Consider the following 15,427-nt stretch of genomic DNA (forward strand, 5'->3'; position numbering starts at 1 on the left):
ATCCATCCATTTGTCCATCCATCCATCCCTCCCTCCCTCCATCCAGCCATCCATTTGTCCATCCACCCATCCCCATCCATCAACCCACCCAGCAGACACTGATTAGTGCTTATGTCATGCTGAGTATTCATTCTGGAGCATCTAAAAGATATATATATATTTTTTTTTAATAATTAAGAGCACAGAACAACTTATTTGGTGCACTGGAGACATTGTGGAGATATGAAAGACCTAGAGATTTGTGGGGAAAACTCTAGGCTTTTCTCTGCCACTGATTCCCAGGGCAAGTTGCCCTGCCTGCCAGGGTTTTGCCTCCAACATGGGAACATCCATCCTACCTTCTTTGCTCTTATGTGAAAATCGGTAGAGATGCTTCCGGTGAAAGTTCTTGGAGAATATAAAGCAGGGATAAGGTCCCTGACACTATTTTTGATCCTTCACCTCTCATAGTTAATCTGGAGCTCTGGCCACATGGGAAGCCCTTGCTCAGTCGTGTCCGACTCTTTGCAACCCCATGGACTGTAGCCTACCAGGTTCCTCTGTCCAAGGGATTTTCCAGGCAATAGTACTGGAGTGGATTGCCATTTCCTTCTCCACTCCATAAAGTTAATAACCAATAAATATAATGTTTGAGCCTCTGCTGGGTTGCTGGGTACTATGATAAGCTTCAGAGACACAGAGACAAAGGATACAGTCTCTGTCATCAGCGTCTCACTCTCTGCTAAGAAGTAGCGATGGGACTGTAACAGAGGAAGGACCCAAGTGCTACCAGGGGCACTTACATTATCCAGAGCATCAGAGGAGGCTGCCTGGAGGAGGTGTTGTGAAAGATCCATACTGATTACAACTCTAGCTTTACAAATCACTGTTGTGCACCTGTGCCCGGCCCAGGGGAGACTTGGAACACTGTCTCTGATGCTCTTGGGAGGCTGGGTCTGTCCCAGCAGCTCCTCTGCTGCTGACCCTCCACCTTCCCCTCCCCCAGGATCCTCAAGGAGCAAGAAGACACAGTGAGGGAAGACACCATTCAGGTTGACCGCCCTGCCAAGAAGAAAGCCTGCTGCGGCTGATACGCGCCTCGCAGGGCTCCCGCCGGGACCTGAGGCCACGGGGCCGCCCTGCCTCCTGCACACGGGCTCCTGTGCAGATGCCCCTGCCAAGACCCAGTGGGCCTTAGTCTCCATCGGCGATGGGCCCCCCTCCACTGTGGAAGGAAAGCACAGCCCCAAGGACAGCTGCTCTCTGGGCATCTCGGGGTCTCTCCCTCTCTTCTCTGTCTGGACCCAGGTGTCGCTACCATCCTTCCTTCTCCCCCAGCTTGGTTTCCTGGGGGAACGGACAGATGGGCTTTTCCAGAAAAGCCACCCCGTGCCTTCTCCACCTCCCTTCTCCCCACCCTGCCCTTAGGAGCCTGGCACTGAGGTTGCCATGGCAACTGTGCAGGGCAGACTGGCAGCTTCCTGTAGGTCAAAGACACGGGACTGGGCAATGCTGGGCGATCAGTCCAGCCTCAGAGCCTGTTCTCTGGATGCCAGTGGACACCCTTGGCATGTGCTTCATTGGCCTTGAGGTGCCCGTGGGTGCTGAGTCCATCAAACTGAGATACCTGCTTCCTGTTCCACCCTCACCCCCAGGGGACCTGCTCCTTCCCCAGCTTCAGGGCCCCTCTTTTCTCAGCAGCCGCCTGGCCTCTGTGTTTATCCCTGTGGGTTCTTTGGAGCTGCGCCTTACAAAAGCCACAGCCTTCTTCCCCACCGGCCACCTGCTCCCCCGACTCCTCAGGGTGGACTCTGGGTGATAAATGTACGCTGGGGTCAGGGAGTGGGCTGACCAACTGCTTTACTTCAGCGAGGAGATGAAAAGAAAACCTGGGCAACAAAACCAGCTGCTGCTAAACAGAGTGACCATGTCTGAGGGTATCAGCAAGGTACATAGAGCCATGTAAAAGCCATTTTCTGAATGTTTCTCAAAATAGCTCTTCAAGAATTGTACCTGATGATTATTGGGGTAGATTGACAGGCAGGCAGGAGGCCCAACATCGGGTCTGTAGTTACTGACTTCATTTTATTTTACTTTTCTAGAAAGCTATATTTTTTTCAAGTGTGGCTGTGATGTTGACATTTGGGGGGTTCTGAGCAGTGAGCAAAGGGTAGCTGCCAGCTTTGGCACCCCTGTGACAGCCCCTGAACAGGGCACTTGAACGAAGGACACTGATCTGGGCTGGTGTGTGGTCCGTTCCGCTGGGTTCTGAGGTCCCACCCCTTGGCAGTGCTCCAGCATCACTGACTAGCATCTGAGGCTGGCAAGGGCACTCTCACCCTGAGTGGAAACTTGGAAGCAAAGATAATAAACATCACTGCTGCTGACCATTCTAGGGCTAGACCCCGGCCCCACATAGGAGAGTGGGTGATGTCCACATGCTGTTGGGGCATGCAGGAAGGGAGGGGACAGAAAGAGTCTGCAAGCCACCAAGAAGATGATTCAAGAAAGCTGCACACAGCCAGCTGGGCAGGGTAGGGGGCAGTCACTGGCCAAGAGCTCCCAAGGGTGTGCCTATGGCCTCCTGCCCAGATCGGCCAGAGGGTCAGAGACCACAGGCCACAGGCAAGTGCCAGCTTCCTTTGTTCAGGCTTTCTCTCTCGTCCACCTTTGTAGGCACCTGGGAGCCCCCAGAGGGTGGGTGACAAGAGCCAGCACTGAATGCCAGGAGGGACCCAGGACCTTGAGCAGTCCTGCTCCCTCCTGGGCCTCCGTGGCATCAGTAACATTAGGGCTCTGGGGGGTTCTTCCTGCTCAGAGGGCTTGTGTTCATCATCTGATGGGCTCTGGCCCCCAGCCCCAGTGTGGGGGACTCACAGGAGGTCCTTTCCCTAAGAGAGGGTACTGCCAGTGTCTCACTAGTGAGATGGTCACCAGCAGTGTCTGTATGTGACATGTCTGTGTGTCTGTGTGTGTGCCTTTATCTGCAGCCCCTTGTCCCTAGCTTGGGTTTCAAGTAGGGTGGGATAACCCTAGTGCCTGGGCTTTCAGCCCATGGGGTGAATCCTCACCAGCCCTCAAGGATCCAGGCAGAGAGAGGGGCAGGAAGGTGGTCAGGCCTCTGCGGCTCCCTTCTCCACGCCCAGCTGAGAAAACATGATGTATGGGGACTTTGTAGAGACTCTGAGAACTTCCGTGCCCCCGGATCTCAGTTGCCCCCTACCCCACTATTCCTTTAAAGCAAGACTGTTGAACACCAGCCCGGCCCAGAGCCTAGCACAGGGTGGCAGCAAAGCCTCCCAGCTCTAGCCCCTTGCAGCAGGAATAGCTCTGAGCAAGTCACTGAAGCAGGTTTCCTATGTGTCTGTGGACAGGAGGTTTCCACGTGGACCTCTAGGAATGCTTCGGGTACGGTGGGAGGCAGCATGTGTGACGTGCCTGGAACACTTAGGTGCTGACAAGCAGGGGCTACTGTCACTGTCAAGCTCGAGTTTCTGCCCAGAACATTTGCCTCGCTTCGGTTTCAGATTCAGCACCAGCCAACACTAAGCGTCTTCCCGTCACTGGGCGCCTCCCAGACACCTCCTTGTTTTTGTTTCTGCTTGTCCGGTTCTTTGCTCGACTCTGAGCTCGTGTCTGGTGTGACCTCCTGGCTCTGCCCATCTTTGTCCTGGGGGCTTCCTGGTTTTCTACTCAGACCGCATCCCACCACATTCCCTCCCTGCCATGGTGCTCCCAGTGCCTGCCCAGGGATGCCCTGTGCTCCCAGTGCCTGCCCAGGGATGCCCTGTGCTCCCAGTGCCTACCCAGGGATGCCCTGTGCTTATCACCATCTCTGGCCTCATGCTGGCCGCTCCCATTCTGACTGCTTGGACCTCTCCCGGGTCTGCTGCTGCCTCTGGCCACGAACTCCAGCACCAAACCAACACCCTGGTGGCTTTGCTCCTTGTCCAGCACTCATTTCCCCTTTGGGGTCTTTTCTGTTCCTCCTGGCTCTCTCCCGCCTCTCCTCTGCCCTGTCCTGCTCTTTCCCCAGTGTTCATACCTCTGCCCAATCTTGGACGCCCCTCCAGCCTCCCCTCGCCCAGGTCTGCTCCAGGCCACACCTGCATCCTCCATCACAGACGGCTCAGCCCTTGGCTTCTGTCACTAGCAAGCCCTACTCCAAAGGATCTTAAAACAGTTTCAGCTAAGGTGTTCATGCCCGTGGTGTTCAGGGCCGTATCTGTATTTTAACAAAGAACTCTAAGAAAGGCATACTTTAACCCAAAGGAATAAATCCCTAGCAGACTATTAAGCACCATAATGGTTTATGGGGTCAAATATTTAAGACAGCGCTGCTTCTCCTGTTCTCCTCCTAAAGATCAGTTTGCTTCATGTACTTTCGGGCTCTAAGTTCCTGTATGTTTATAATTGTTTTGTCTTCCTGATGGTTGGACCCTCTATCATCATAAAATGTGCTTCTTTGTCTTTAGTCACGATTTTTGCCCTAGAGACTGTTTTGTCTGATGTTCGTGTGGCCACTCGGGCCCTTTTGGTGGATACATCCCCTGAATGGCATATCTTCTCTGTCCTTTTACCTTCAGCCTATTTGTGTCCTTGAACCTAAAGTGGGTCTCTCGTAGACAGCATGTAGATGGAGTCACGTTTCCTTTTCTTCCAATCTCTGCCTTTTAACTGGAGAGTTTAATCTGTTTATATTTAATGTGATGGGTAAAGTATGATTTACGTCAGCCATTTTGCCGTTTCTGTATTTCACGTGTCTTTTTTGTCCCTGTATTCCTCCACTACTGCCTTCCTTTGTGTTAGTTATTTTCTAGTGTACAACTGTAATTCTCTTGTAATTTTATCTACAATGTGTAATTTATTTGTTTTCTTGGTGGTTGCCCCGAGGGTCACCATTAATATCTCAATTTGTTACAGTTTGGATTAATAATGACTTAATTCCAATAGTATAAAAAATTTATTCCTATATAATTCCATTCCACCCTCCTTTTTGTTGTTATTATTATAAATTACATCTTTATACATTTTATGCCCATCAACATAGATGTTTATTTATTGTTTTATGCAGTTGCCTTTTAAGTCAGAAAAAAGGAGTTACAAATGAAAAATATGTTTATATCATCTTTACTTATGTAATTTTTTTTTACCAGTGCTCGTTACTTTTTCATGTTGATTGAAGTTGCTATTTAGTGTCCTTTATTTCTGTAGTAGTTTTTGTAGGGCAAGTCTGCTACAGATACACTCTCAATTTTGTTTATCCAGAAATGTCTGATTTATCCTTCACTTTTAAAAGATAGTTTGACCAGATATAGAACCTTTGATTGACGGTGTTTCTTCCCTGTCACTACTTTGACTTTACCATCCCGATGTTTCTGGCCACCATAGTTTCTGATGAGAAGCCAGCTGTTCATCTTATTAAGGATCATTTGTATGTGATGAGTTGCTTGTTTCTTGCTGCTTTCAAAGCTCTTTGTCTTTCAATAGTTTGATTCTTATGGGTCTAGCAATAGACCCCTTTGAGTTTATCCTACTTGCAGTTGGGCTGAGTTTCTTGAATGTATAAATTAATGGCTTTCAACAAGTTTGGGGAGTTTTTGGTTATTATTTCTTTAAATAGTCTTTCTGCCCCTCTACCCCCTCCCTTCCTTCTAGGGCCCTGTTATACATATATTGGCATGCTTTATGGTGTCTCACAGGTTTCTGAGGTTCTGTTCATTTTTCTTTATTTTTTTAAAGTTGTGTTCCTAGGACCAGATAATCTCAATTGCCTTGTCTTCAAGCCCACTAATTCTTTCTTCTGCCTGCTCAGATATGCTATCAGGACCCTCTAGTCAATTTTTCACTGTACTTTTAGTGAATTTTATTATTGTCCTCATCAACTCCACAATTTCTGATTGCTTCTTTTTTTATAATTTATGTCTTTTATTGATACTCTCTATTTGGTGAGATATTATTCTCATGCTTCCCTTCAGTTATTTAGACATGGCTTCCTGTAGGTCTTTGAACATGTTTTAGATAGCTGATTGACAGTTTCAAAGACCTCTCAGTGGTAGCCATCTGCCCTGTGCACAAGTCGAGCTCTGCTTGCCAGCTCCTGCTGCCTTCCTGCACTTCACCCAACATAACCAGGACTCTGGCCTCATCCCTTAGCCCCACCCTGAACCTCCTGCACAGGGTCTTTCTTCTCTTCTGGATTGGAAGAGGACCTTAACATCAGAAGCTGTTTGGATCTGAGAAGCCCTCCCCTCCACCTGGAGCTTCTGGCCACCCTGATGGAGATGAGATGCTCAAGGAAGTGTTCAGTTCCTTGGGGAAGTGAAGAGAGACCAGGGGTCCTCAGATAGTTGTCCCCTTCCTTCCAGGAATCCAGACATCCCACAAAGCTTCACTCCCAAAGGACAGGTGTGGGAAGATTGCAAATCAGAAGCTTATTTAAAAAGTAGTTTAATTACTTCCAAATCATGAAATCACAGTACATAAGCATATAAAACCCAAGACGTAGGTGGCCTGTTGCTGACAGGCCCTAGGTGTCCTGCCATGTTGTCTTCCCATAGTCTGGGGGACAGAAAGTGGCTCTTCAAATTCCAACCAACTCAGCCAAAATCCATAGTTATGAGCTATTCCCTCCCTCCTCATTGTGGGGTGTGTGTCGGTGGGGAGGAAATGGTGATGTTGGCAGGATATGGGAGCTTTCTAAACCTCCCCACTTCCTATTAATATTTCTATTAACAGACATACTGATCCTCAGCCGTGGCAATAACAAAGAACATTATAACTCCACCCTTCACACAATGCAGGGCAGCCACTTAATCTAAGTGCTCTACATAGGAAGAACCTCCTGGAAGTGATGGGGTTTGGGAAGCCATATGGTGCTCAGCAGAGGACCTGAAGTCAATGTGGAAACTGAGCAGTGTTGGAATAGGCTGGGCTGCTTATCATCCATGGGCAGGACTGCGTCAGGTTCAAGGACTGATCCCCTCTGGGGGCTGGACTTCATCAGGGCTTTGGCTCTGATTCAGAAGTGGTCTTTGCAGGTTCTTGTCACAGCACCAGGAAAGTCCACTGCTCAAAGTATAAGGACTCCTAGGACCAGTGAGGCCTGTGCTGTTATAATGAATTATGACTGGATCCATCTGACCTATAACAATAAATAATACACATAAAAACTCTGCACTGCTAATCAAAAATGCCCAAAGAACATGGACAGAGAGAATGGAATCTTTTTTGACTCGAAAAGAATTAAAGTGTGGTACTCAAGGGGACTCATAATGAGTTTGGATCATGTGACCATGGAACTGGAGTTTGATGAGCACATGTAGCATGAGGTCAAGGGCAGAAGATGGGGGTGATGGTGCGACATTTGGCCAAGGGTTGCCAGGCTGCTCTGTAAAATTACTGTGTGGTGTTTATTTATACAGAGTAAGGGCACAAACATCCATCTCTGTGGCCTCATGTTGGGTACACTGGCCAGCAGCATTTGCCTAAAGACCCAGCTGAGAGCAGAGCATCACAAGCACCTGGTGGGTCACTCAGCTGGTCACCTGGACCCTTGTGGCCTGGTAGACCCGTGGGTGTGCCTGCTAGTTCCAGTGAGGAGCTGCTTCCAGCTTTAAAACAAAGTGTCCAGGAGCGTTCTAGCTGCCAAGGTCTGATTGCCTTTCAGTCTCTGTGCGGCCCATCAGAGCGTCCATCTCATTGCCCTGAGCTGCCCCGGCTCCCGCTGGCAGTCATCCATGACCCACAGGCAGCTCGACAGCTCAATTTGACTTGGGCTTTGTGCCTCTGAGCATTAAAAGATGCTTCCCTGCTGGCCCTCTTCTTTCCTTGTGTGGAACCAGCCACCTTCACCCAGACAGTCCCCTCCCAAACACTTTCTCTAAAGACCTGTGCAGAGTGCGGACCTGCAGATGTGTGTGTGGCTGTGGGCAGAATCTGGACCCACTTGCTGCTCTGAGCCCCAGCTTCCCAGGCTGTAAAAGAGTTCTCTCTGCCCAGCTACACTCACCGGGCATGGACGGGTCAAAAGAGAACTCTTGGGGACAGTGCTTAGTCAACCAAAAAGTTCCAGATAAATGTTAGTTATTACCTCTGTCTCTCGTGAAGAGATCAGAACAAAACACAATAGGAAAGAGAGAAATCTCACATGCCTGGGTAACTGGGAGAAGCTGGGGTCTCGGGTAAGAGCATTGCTTGTGTCTCTGGGCAAATAGAATAAGGAAACCCTACATATCTCCAAGCTAGAGATGCCGTCCCAGAACAGAACTCTCTGTGTCTTCCTGCCCTCCGTGGACGGTGGACTGGGAGCGGAATCCAGACTCCAGGCTCCCCCCTCCACACTGCCTGCAGGGTTCAGGTCTCAGTCCCTTTTGTATTTATTAGAAACTGGCATGCAACAGACACTGGTTGGGTGGATGGGTGGATTTAAGATTTTAGATATTAATACCACACTCCAGATAGAACCATCTTCACCGGCATGGTTTATGAAACACTTGCACTCTGCGATGAGGCCCAAGTTCTGGCCTTGGAGGGTAGGGAAGGATGGCTGCATGTACTGCTGTGGATGTGCTAATCAATGCTTCGGGATTGTACATTTGAAGATGGTTAAAACTGTAAATGTACATTATGTATATTTTTCTGCGATACATTTTTTGAACAACCTCTTTCACAAACGTTTATGTTCCATGAATGGGTGAAATCTTGGTTCTCTCCAGTGCCAACCACCAAGGCTCTAAGACACATGATGTTTGTTTCAGGCTGTGTCAGGAGATGGGGGATCAGGAGAGGGAAGAAGCTTGCTGACAGCCCTTGAGTGTCAGGGCTCCAAGGGGAGGAAAGACCTAGAAACTCTCGACTGTATATTAGTATGTTGTAAAAACACCATGACAATGATCCCAGCTCCCCTCCCCCAAGGACCTGGAGCCAACCCCACCCCAGCCCACTCTGCCAGCCTCGTTGCCCTTGCCCACCCGAGCACATCCTTCTTTTTAGGAGTTTGACTTCTCCCTCTGGAGATAGCTCCTGGGATAAGGGGATTCCCATACCCCAAATCCCAACAGTAGGCATAACCTGGCCCCAAAATAGGGGCCAGAGTTTGTTGAATGACAAAAAAAATGAGTGGCAAAGTCTTTTGTCTTTCCTGGAATTTTGTCACATCAGGAAATATGCATTCTTACAGCATGGAATATGTTCACTTAGCACCAAGAAATATTTTGGCTTTGCAGAGATTTATGGGTTAAATTTTGAGGTTCCTTGATGGTGGCTCAGATGGTAAAGAATCCGCCTGCAATGCAGGAGACCTGGGTTCAATCCCTGGATTGGGAAGATTTCCTGGAGAAGAGAATGAGTATCCACTCCAGTATTCTTGCCTGGAGAATCCCATGGACAGAGGAGCCTGGTGGGCTACAGTCCATGCATTCTTAAAGAGTCAGACATGACTGAGTGACTAACATTTCCACTTTCATGGGGGTACTTTTATGGTAGGGAAACTAGGAATTGGCACAGAAGGATGGAGTTGGGGAGGGAGCTGAGAACTGTGTTCAGAGGTGAAGGGCTGACTTTGGCATCATACACAGAGAACCAGGTTAGAACCAGTCAGCACAGAGCATGGGGCTGTGACTCATCCCAGGGAAGTTTATCCCAGTGACTGCTGTCCAGCAGAGGAACAGGCTGCCTCATGAGGTAGTGAGCCCACCAACACGAGAGGCATTCAAGGATATGTTGAGGTCTGCTCTTAGGAGTGCAGGTGAGAAACTAGATACCCTGAATTACTAGGCTCCTACCTCCACCCCCATCAACCCCAAGGGTCTGGGATTCTTCTGAGCTGAGATTGAAGTGAAAGTTTGTAGGATAAGGTGTAACAAAGGCTTCCCTGATAGCTCAGTTGGTAAAGAATCCACCTGCAGTGCGGGAGACCTGGGTTCGATTCCTGGGTCGGGAAGATCTACTGGAGAAGGGATAGGCTACCCACTCTAGGAATCTGGCCTGGAGAACTCCATGGCCTGTATAGTCCATGAGGTTGCAAAGAGTCACACACAACTGAGAGACTTCCACTTTCACTTTAAGGTGCAACAGGGGTCAGGATGCATTAAACCAGGAGGCTTCCCTGGACCAGAAGAGTGTAGGTCCAATTCATTTCTCCAGTTTCGTTTCCTGCCAACCTTCCCCTCGCCCCCAGTGCATGTCCCCCTCCCTCAGTCCGCAGGGAGAGCACCTGCCTAAAAGCGCCACCGATTCATGTTCCTACAGCTTCCTCAGCAGCACAGGGAGAGGCTCTGGGCCCTCGCCAGCATCCTGCCAGCCCCTCCACTGTGGCAAATGAAATCACCAGCTTCACTCTGCAGATCTATTTAAACCAGCCTTTCATGTCTGATGGATTTAAAAATATGCTAGAAGTCAGCATCTTGAACACAAGAAACACAAACAAGCAGATGAGGCTGCATTTTCCTTCCTCGGTGCCCACCCCGTCCTCTTTCTTTTCTTCCCCCCCTCTCCTGCCCCCTCCCAGAGCAGTTTTCATTCATGAGGCCCATCTCCCATCCCTCCCCTTCGCTCAGTGGCTCTGAAGTCTGCACCCTGAGAGTGGCTGGGTGCCCGAGGAGTCTGGGTTTCCTCCTCAGTGCATAGGAGATAAGAGACAGCGCTCCACAAGTGGGCTGCCCTCACTCCCAGCTCACTCCCTGCCTGGCCGGGCAGACCCCAGAGCAGGACTCACCAAGGTCCTGCCTGTCACAGACAAGGAGCCTGCAGCCCGCTGCCCTGGGGATCACAGCCAGCCTTACTGTCTGGTGCCTTCAGAGCCTCCAAGCTCCCAATAAGCCCCCCATGAGCCCCTTACAGGATGCTGTCACAGCAGGGGCCCCAGTCCTTCCCCAGATAATTCTGGGGCTTCAGCCCACTTTGGTTGAGCTAACCCAATTTTCTTCTGCCGTAATTTAAGCCATATTCTGTTTACTAATCCCTGAATGTCATTTCTTTGAGGCTTGATAAGAGGCCCTGCAGGAGGTCCTCCACCTGCAGGCAGGCGGCCGGGATTGCAGGGATTGCAGTGGTCGAATCTGAAGAGATGCTTTCCTGGAAATGGCCCATCCACCGCTCCGCCCCAGCTGCACCAGGAAGGCCAGGCTTCCAACTCCACATTTTTAGTCTCAGAGGCCCATGGAATCTCCTGAGGGATTTGTTTTTATTTTTACCATTTATTTATTTTTGTTTATTCTTCTTTTAATTGGCTTATTTGGCTTGACATTAAAAAATAATTTAAAAATAATGTTTAAAACAGTATCACTGTGTTTCTTTGGCGGGGGAGGCTATTGTTTGGTATCTGTCTAGAATCTTAAAGTTCTTGTTTCATTTTGTTACTTTACCTGTCATAACTGGTGGATTATTTCTTTCAACATACTTGGTTGGTAAGCACTAAGAAAAAAATAATACCAGTGCTTGTCCAAGTCCCCTCACAAGAAATTCTAATGTAATTAGAAGTTGAAAGTTCTTTTTTTAAAATGTGTTTAATATTACCATTATCAGCAACAGTAACAGTGGTGTGGAGTAATAGAAAGTGGAAAACCTACCTGTGTGTGAACTAGTCTCAGATCTGCCTGTCTCCATCTTCCACACTCTTTCCTGCCTCCACCTCCGTCTGGATTCCTCCAGAGAATTTTAAAGGGTTCCTCTGTCCACACAGCAGGCCATTAGCGAAGCAGCTGCCTGACAGTGTTCTGAGACCTCCTCAGAAATGCAGAGCCTCTAATCACCAGACCTGGACAGTCAGTGTAGGTGAGCCCTATGCTTAGGGGGGTGAGGGGGTGGGGGCTCAAGTGCTACAGTCCTTCATCCTGTGTCTGTGGGTCTACAGCACACGCGGACACACACACACACACACACAGTCTCTCTCACACACACACATACTCACACTCATACACAAACACACACACACACACACATACACACACACTCATATACACTCATACACATACACACACACACACTCACACACACAGACACATACACACACGCACACACACACAGTCTCACACACTCACACTCTTATACATATACACACATACACACAAACACGTACACACACGCACATACACACACTCTCGCACACACATAGGCACACACACACACACACATTCACACTCATACACACACTCACACACACACACACGAATCCACACACTCCACCCATTCCAATTTCATCCCTGGCTCCCTTCCCAACTATCCTACCCCTGATGGTGGGGACAAAGAATGTTCCGGCCCTTTCTGTGAACACGGATGTTACAGCCATAAAGCCATCAGCCGCTGCTGCTGCTCTCAGCTGAGGGGATTCAGGATGGAGAAAAACAGGATCCTGGCCCCAGGTAGCTGAGGTGCAGAAAACCCCCAGCTACCTGGTGCCTTGGAGTTCACAGGTCTCTCCTGTGACACCCTCTGTGAACCACTTCCTTTCTGTTGAAGTGTGAGGACCTCCTACGAGCGCGACTGGGGCTCATCCAAACCAGGCCCTTACGTCTGGGCCCGATTGCTGTTTGGACATGAGCACGTCTATGGTCGTCTCTCCCGGCCTCCCCCGATCCCGGACCCCTGTCCAGCCCTGCTGGCCTCTAGGCTGCCCTCGCCTTCTGCAGAAGCCCAGCACTCCAAAGGCCACTCATTAGGAAGCTGTGGGCATGATGCCTGAATAGGAATCTTATCAGAGACGATAAACGTGGGATTGCATCATCAATTCAATGGACGTGAGTTTGAGCACTCTGGGAGATGGTGAAGGACAGGGAAGCCTGGCGTGTGCAGTCCAAGGGGACATGACCGAGCGACTGAACAACGACAACAACAAAAGCAGAGCTAACACCCTGCTGGATGTGAGTGGCCCAGCCCTGGCCGGCCGGCAGCCGAATCCTTAATTCCATTTCCTCTCGGTTATTAAAATGATTTTCCATGAGATAGTCCCGGCTCAGCAGAGCTGCAGACGAATAATGGAGCTAAGCGCCTGGAGGAACCTGACAACCTGGCTATCCCCTCCTCGTCTGCTGTGTGCTGGCAAACTCGTGGGATATTGTTGTGCTATAGTCCTGGTGGGAACTTCTCTCCTCCCCAAGCCTTTATTTCTCACCCTGACCCCTGATCTCCCAGCAGCCAATCTACTCTCCCCCCTAAAAAGTCCGGAGCAAAATCTCCTTGGAAAGCTCTGGGCCCCGAATTTTCCTGGTGGTCCAGTGGTTTTAAGACTTCGCCTTCCAATGCAAGGGGTGCAGGTTCAATCCCTGGTCGGGGACTTAAGATCCCACATGTCTCCTGGCCAAAAAACCAAAACATAAAACAGAAACAATATTGCAACAAACTCAAAAAAGACTTCAAAAAAAAAAAAGAAGAAGAAATCTCTGAGCCCAGGGCCACAAAATAAGAGGCACAGAGCCACAGAATCAGCTATTACAGCTTTGCCAGCTGGGTAGACGCCTGGAGACTGTTCTAGGCCGACACCTTCATTCATAAGTGAGAACCCAGAATCCTAGGGGGATGGTGCTGACCTCAAGGCCACGTGTCAGGCAGGTGCCAAGAGCAGGAAGAATGGGTGCTTGCACCTGAGAGGAGCATCACAGTCATAAGTCTTCATCAGTTCATTTGGCAAATATTCCTGAACATCTGGAAGAACTTTGGTGGGCGTGATCTATACCTGACACTGAACATAAACACGGATGAGAGGCAGAACCTGTCCTCTAGGAAATCACCATCGAAGGAGACACAAGACCAGACACTGAAAGTACAGCAGGTCCCACACCTGGGCACATGGAGACACGGGGAGCCAGACGGGCTCAGCCAGGCCCCGGAGGGGCTCAAGTGGACCCAGGTCAGAGCCACAGTCGTAACCACAGTCATGACAGTAAACCCATGCCCACTCACCGCATCCCCATCACGGCTCCCACTTACCTCCATCAACGCCCCTGCAGAGGGGAAAGGTTATAGCCAGTTTGCGAGTAGAGGAAATTGAGGCAGGGAAGCTGCAGGTCACACAGCCAGGAGGTTGTGGGGAAACTGGGGGTTGAACCTGGTGCTCCAGCCCAGAGCCCACATTCCACTGTGCTCCAGGCTCCCCCCTCTTAGGGGACCTTGGGTCCTCTGTGATGAACCCGGGGGAGCCTCCCACCACCACGGGCTCCAGGTTTGCAGGTGGTCCCAGTCCTGAGTCCTATTGAACAGCCTGGGGTCCTCCAAGCCCTGGCCCTGCTCTGACCTCCTACCCTGTCTCTAATCTGTGCATCCCCAGGCCAGCTGTCAGAGTCACTTCCAAGAAACAGAGGATGGGGGCCTTGGCCACTTGGCCCCTGGAAGCAGCACTCTGACCCACTGTGCACAGAGGCTCAGCTTGGAGGGGCTTCTCCCTCCCAGGGGCTCCTACACGCTCTTGTCCGGATCCCTCATTTCTGAAAAAAGGGGGCTACCATCTCACCATGCGGGATGTGTTCCTGGGTCAGCTCACAACAGTCTGGGACAGAGGTGTGATCATCATGGCATTTCACAGAGGAAGGGTCCACCCAGGAGACAGCAGTTCTGGTAACTCACTGCAGCGCTCAATTGTTGGCCGGAGAATCCAGGCTGCAGCCCCAGCTCTGTTTACTCCAAGGCTGGCTGGAGTTCATCCATGACCATGAAGCTGAGCGGGAGCCTGAGAAGCCTGTGTCTTTGGCTTCAAGCTCCATCCAGCTGAGCTAACCAACTGTGGCCAGAAAGCAATCGTCATAATGTCAGAAAGCCATTACGACCCACGGAGCCGCTGAAAGACGCTTCGAGAGTCCTTTCCGTGAGTGGAAAGTGATGCTGGGTGTCATGGTCCCCTGGAAACAGCCGCAGAACAATTCCTGAGCACATATCAGCCTGGCTCAGACCCTTCGCGCCCTCCCGCCTCCCAGACAATTACATCCTCCGAGCCGTCTGTGTGGGGAGAACAGTGCGACGTGACACGAGAAAGGAGGATGCAGACGATCTCGGAGCTGCACAGGTCGCCCCTCTGAGGCTCCCTGATGGGGAGCGGGCAGTCCTACGAGGCAGCCACCTGTCCCCCTGCCACTCCCCACCACAGCATCCGGAGAAGCCTCCCCTCCACCCTCTGCCCGGGGCTCCCAGGGGCGCTTCTGCCAGGCGTACTTGCCGGCACCTTTCCTGCAGCTGATTTCCCGAACTAGGCAATAAGTGAAGTCCATTGCCATTTTGCAGGGAAAGCAGCCGCCAAATTGAGCTCATTAGCTTCAGAGCACGTGCGGCCTACAAACCTTATCCTGTCACTTTCCTGATTACAGTCCCAGTGCTCTCTCACTGACCGAGGAAAACGTCTCCCTGACCTGGACACAGGCTCTGGACCGTGGACCCTGGCTGCATCCCAGGCCTCCCTTCTCCCCGCTCCCCCAGTCCCGGCTTTTCCCTTGTCTCTCCTCTTCTTTCCAAACAAGCCTCC

At 50.5% G+C, this 15,427-nt stretch overlaps 1 protein-coding gene across 1 annotated transcript in view; it reads left to right on the top strand.

Moving 5' to 3' along the window:
• CRACR2A (calcium release activated channel regulator 2A) overlaps positions 1–8,606 on the top strand; it is a 122,884-nt gene extending 114,278 nt beyond the window's left edge. The window contains exon 18 of the mRNA XM_010845207.1: positions 984–8,606. Within this exon, the coding sequence (XP_010843509.1) occupies positions 984–1,070 (87 nt within the window). The 3' untranslated portion in view covers positions 1,071–8,606. The remainder of the gene's footprint in view (positions 1–983) is intronic.
• The last annotated feature ends 6,821 nt before the right edge of the window (positions 8,607–15,427 follow it).

Source organism: Bison bison, unplaced genomic scaffold (genome assembly GCF_000754665.1).
Source record: "Bison bison bison isolate TAMUID 2011002044 unplaced genomic scaffold, Bison_UMD1.0 scf7180017864213, whole genome shotgun sequence".
Taxonomy (NCBI): Eukaryota; Metazoa; Chordata; class Mammalia; order Artiodactyla; family Bovidae; genus Bison; species Bison bison.